Below are 3,224 nucleotides of genomic sequence, written 5' to 3' on the forward strand. Positions count from 1 at the left end.
GGGGGGGAGACAAAACCGCCTTTTAAAATTTTATTTTATTTATTTATTTTGCGTCGCTGCTGGGTTGCGACTGCGTTTCCGGGGGCGCGTGCCAGTACCGGCCCCGACGCTGTTGCTTCTGTGCTCGTCTTTCCCCTCCGCCGCCGCGGCACCTTTCCGTTGAACGACGTTTCCTTTGCGCCTGGGCATCCGCGGGGCCTTGCTTGCGGGCGCGTGCGAGTGCTGTTCCTGCTGCTGGTTCTTACCTATTTTTTGGCAACTTACAAACTCATTTTGCTTTTCTCAGCTTGGCTCAACCCACCAAAGAAACGGTGCTGTTTTGGCGTCCCACCAGTGCATAGTAAGGCTTAATTAGCCCGTTGGGATGCTTGAATTAAAAAACACATCTAAAGGACAGCGACTGGGAAGAGAAGCAGTTGGAGGGTGTTGATCTTTGTTTTATCCTAACTTAGCTGTGCCTTGGCTCTGTCTATTCATTAACTTCTCTGCCAGAATATATCGCCCGTATACAAAGAAATGAAACATTGAAACTGTTTATTTTATCGAATAGGAAATTTTACGAAGTTTATGGGAGCGGTTCGAGACCCTTTCAGCTCCAACAAACAAACTTTAAATCCTGTTGCCAGAGGTAAGACCTGTTGTTGTGCTTAAGTTAGAATTAACTCGGAGCGGTTCTTTCCCAGTTATAAAAATATTTATCTTTTTACGGCTGTTAGTAAATAATCGGTATCTTGAATTCTAGGTTTGTGGAGGAATACAATGAATTGAAGAAAGAAGGGGAAATTAAGGAGGAAAATCTGTTTGAGGAAACGGGAAAGTTGCTTTTAGCAAAGGGAATGATTCTGCGGAGAAAAACAGCTGTGAATGTAAGCATTTATTATTAAAATTAAAAAAAAAAAATACTCAGTAGGTTAATAGGTCAGTGATACAGAAACTTTTGCTTCCAGGTCAACCTTGCTTGCTTTGAATTAGGGGACTTTACTTTCTAGTGTCAGGAGGCCAGCAGCTTTCACAAATGGTGCATTTCAAAACTAATAGAGGATATTCCATCAGTCTGTATGTATGTACATACAGTGTCATAACATGGGGACGTAACTTCTCTCTTTCTAATATCTGAGCATATTTCTCCAGGTGTCCTACAGTAGTTAACTAACATGATTGCATCCCTGCTAGTTAATATGCATTTATTCTTTAATCTTGGTCCTAGTGTTTGAAGCGAGTGACTTGTATACAGTTCGGGAGGCACATAAGTAGCATTCACAAGAATACCTCGTGCTCACTGAATGTGCTTATCATCATCTGCTGAATTTTATTCTGCTAATTGCATATAGGAACATAGGATTGGAGAGACCTCCTGGGTCACAGATTTGAATCTACTGCTGTCATGGACAGCTGTGTCGGATAATCCCTTTTATAGAGTGGCGCTTCACTGGTTTAAAACCCAATAGGATTTTTTGTTCCTGCTACTGTGATTGGAAAGCTGTTCCAAAGTGTCGCTGCTCTGATGGTTAGAAACCTTGTAATTTCCAGCCCAGATGTATTAATGGCCAGCGTTCATACCCATTTGTTCTTGTGCCAACTTTTGTTCTTTAGCTTCTAGCTCTTCTCCTTCCCTGCTGTTTGCCTCTAATATATTTATAGAGAACATTCATATTCCCTTCCCTTTGCTCGACTAAAGGTGCGTTTTGTATTCTACAATACAGTGCTGCATAGAGGTATCTGAACTAGCTTGAACATAGGGAACAAAGCAAGGTTGGTTAGCCTGGACAGAGCCCAACGCTAACACGGCTATATTCCTTGAAGCATTCAAGATAGCTAGAGTATCTCAATGTGGCAGCATATTGTGCAGTGTAGACAGACTCTTAGTTTCCTCTCCTTTGATAGACTTTCCATTCCCTTGATTGTTCTAATGGCCCAGCACTGATCACCAGCAACCTTTCTCCTCTGAAAAGGATCTTGAGTAGAAGGATGGATGAGGTTTTGGATAGAGGGCAGCATCTGATGAAAATCTGTTGATGGCTGAGGAAAAAGTGGAACCATGAGATCAAAGTCAGATTTGTCCAGACCTGTGGCAACCCCATTTCACTTATGTTTTCTGCTTGATAGTCTCCCCATGCCTTGACCTTGAACTCAGATTATAGTCAGAGCTTTAAAACTGTATTTCTTGCATGGGTCTTGTGGGGCACACGTTGGGACTATTGCTTTTGATTCCACTTTTCAATAAAATCTCTGTCTTTGTTTTTCCTGGTGATCATCTGCCTCTAAACTGTAGGTAATACCTGCTGAAACGGCATTCACAATGACGCTGCCAAACATGTTGAAGGAGCAAGTTCATGAAGAGCAGCAGCTGGAATCCACAGAAGGGCAGAAGGAAAATCCTTTACCATCCTAGCAGTTTTGTTTCTCAGCTCAGTTGCCCTGGGACATAATGTAACAAGGTGTTACCCACCTATGGTCTGGTAGAACAATGATGGTCCACATGAACCATCTGACTGTAAGATGCTTACGTGAATGAAGCATAGTTCAGTTGTTGAATCGTGTTGCCTTGCATGAACCTGTGTGAGATGCTAACTTCAGCGTTCATCTCCCTCCCCTCCTGCCTTTAAAATGGAGTTTGTCCTCAAAGGTTCAGGGCTTTCTTGTATCCTGAAGTGGAAAATACGTTGGAGATTACAGTGGATTAGACTATTAAATTTTGGATTATATTCACTCTTTAGGAATATTGCTTTTTTGTTTGTATAGGGGTAACTTTCTTTCTCACACTGGGCAGACTGGATGGCTCTGCGACTCTCGGTTGAATTTCCCTTTCTTTTTTTGTACATATTGAAGTGGTGTATGCTGTACTCACATGTCCTAAAACTTGTATAAAATGACTTCAAACCATCATACTGATTTTTTAGTCCCAAGTACTGTTTAAACAGACAACACACTTTCTCCCATTCCACCTTTTATCATCTGCTAAACCATAACTATTCCTGACAAATTGATGATTGTGAGTTAACCTTGCTACAGCTCTCGATGGCAGTTGGTGGCCCTCTCTGAAGTGAGAGGCTAAGGTCTTGCAAGGTTTGCGGAGGGCAGAGGTGAGTGCTTTTTTTTTTGCAAAATAGTCTGCAGAAGAGGCAGTAGAATGCCTGGTCGGTTTTGGGAAGGCTCCGTCATGGTGATCAGAACTGTACTTCTCAGCTTCCCAAGCAATTACCAGTTGAATTTAGAAAAATGTT

The 3,224-nt window shown here is 42.2% G+C and overlaps 1 protein-coding gene across 1 annotated transcript in view; it reads left to right on the forward strand.

Moving 5' to 3' along the window:
• Nucleotides 1-2,886, forward strand: part of MRPS23 (mitochondrial ribosomal protein S23) — a 4,009-nt gene extending 1,123 nt beyond the window's left edge. Inside the window, exons 5-7 of the mRNA XM_014522463.1 lie at nt 551-628; nt 743-866; nt 2,273-2,886. Of these exons, the coding sequence (XP_014377949.1) occupies nt 551-628; nt 743-866; nt 2,273-2,392 (322 nt within the window). The 3' untranslated portion in view covers nt 2,393-2,886. The remainder of the gene's footprint in view (nt 1-550; nt 629-742; nt 867-2,272) is intronic.
• Nucleotides 2,887-3,224: the final 338 nt, after the last annotated feature.

Source organism: Alligator sinensis, unplaced genomic scaffold (genome assembly GCF_000455745.1).
Source record: "Alligator sinensis unplaced genomic scaffold, ASM45574v1 scaffold118_1, whole genome shotgun sequence".
Lineage (NCBI taxonomy): Eukaryota > Metazoa > Chordata > Crocodylia > Alligatoridae > Alligator > Alligator sinensis.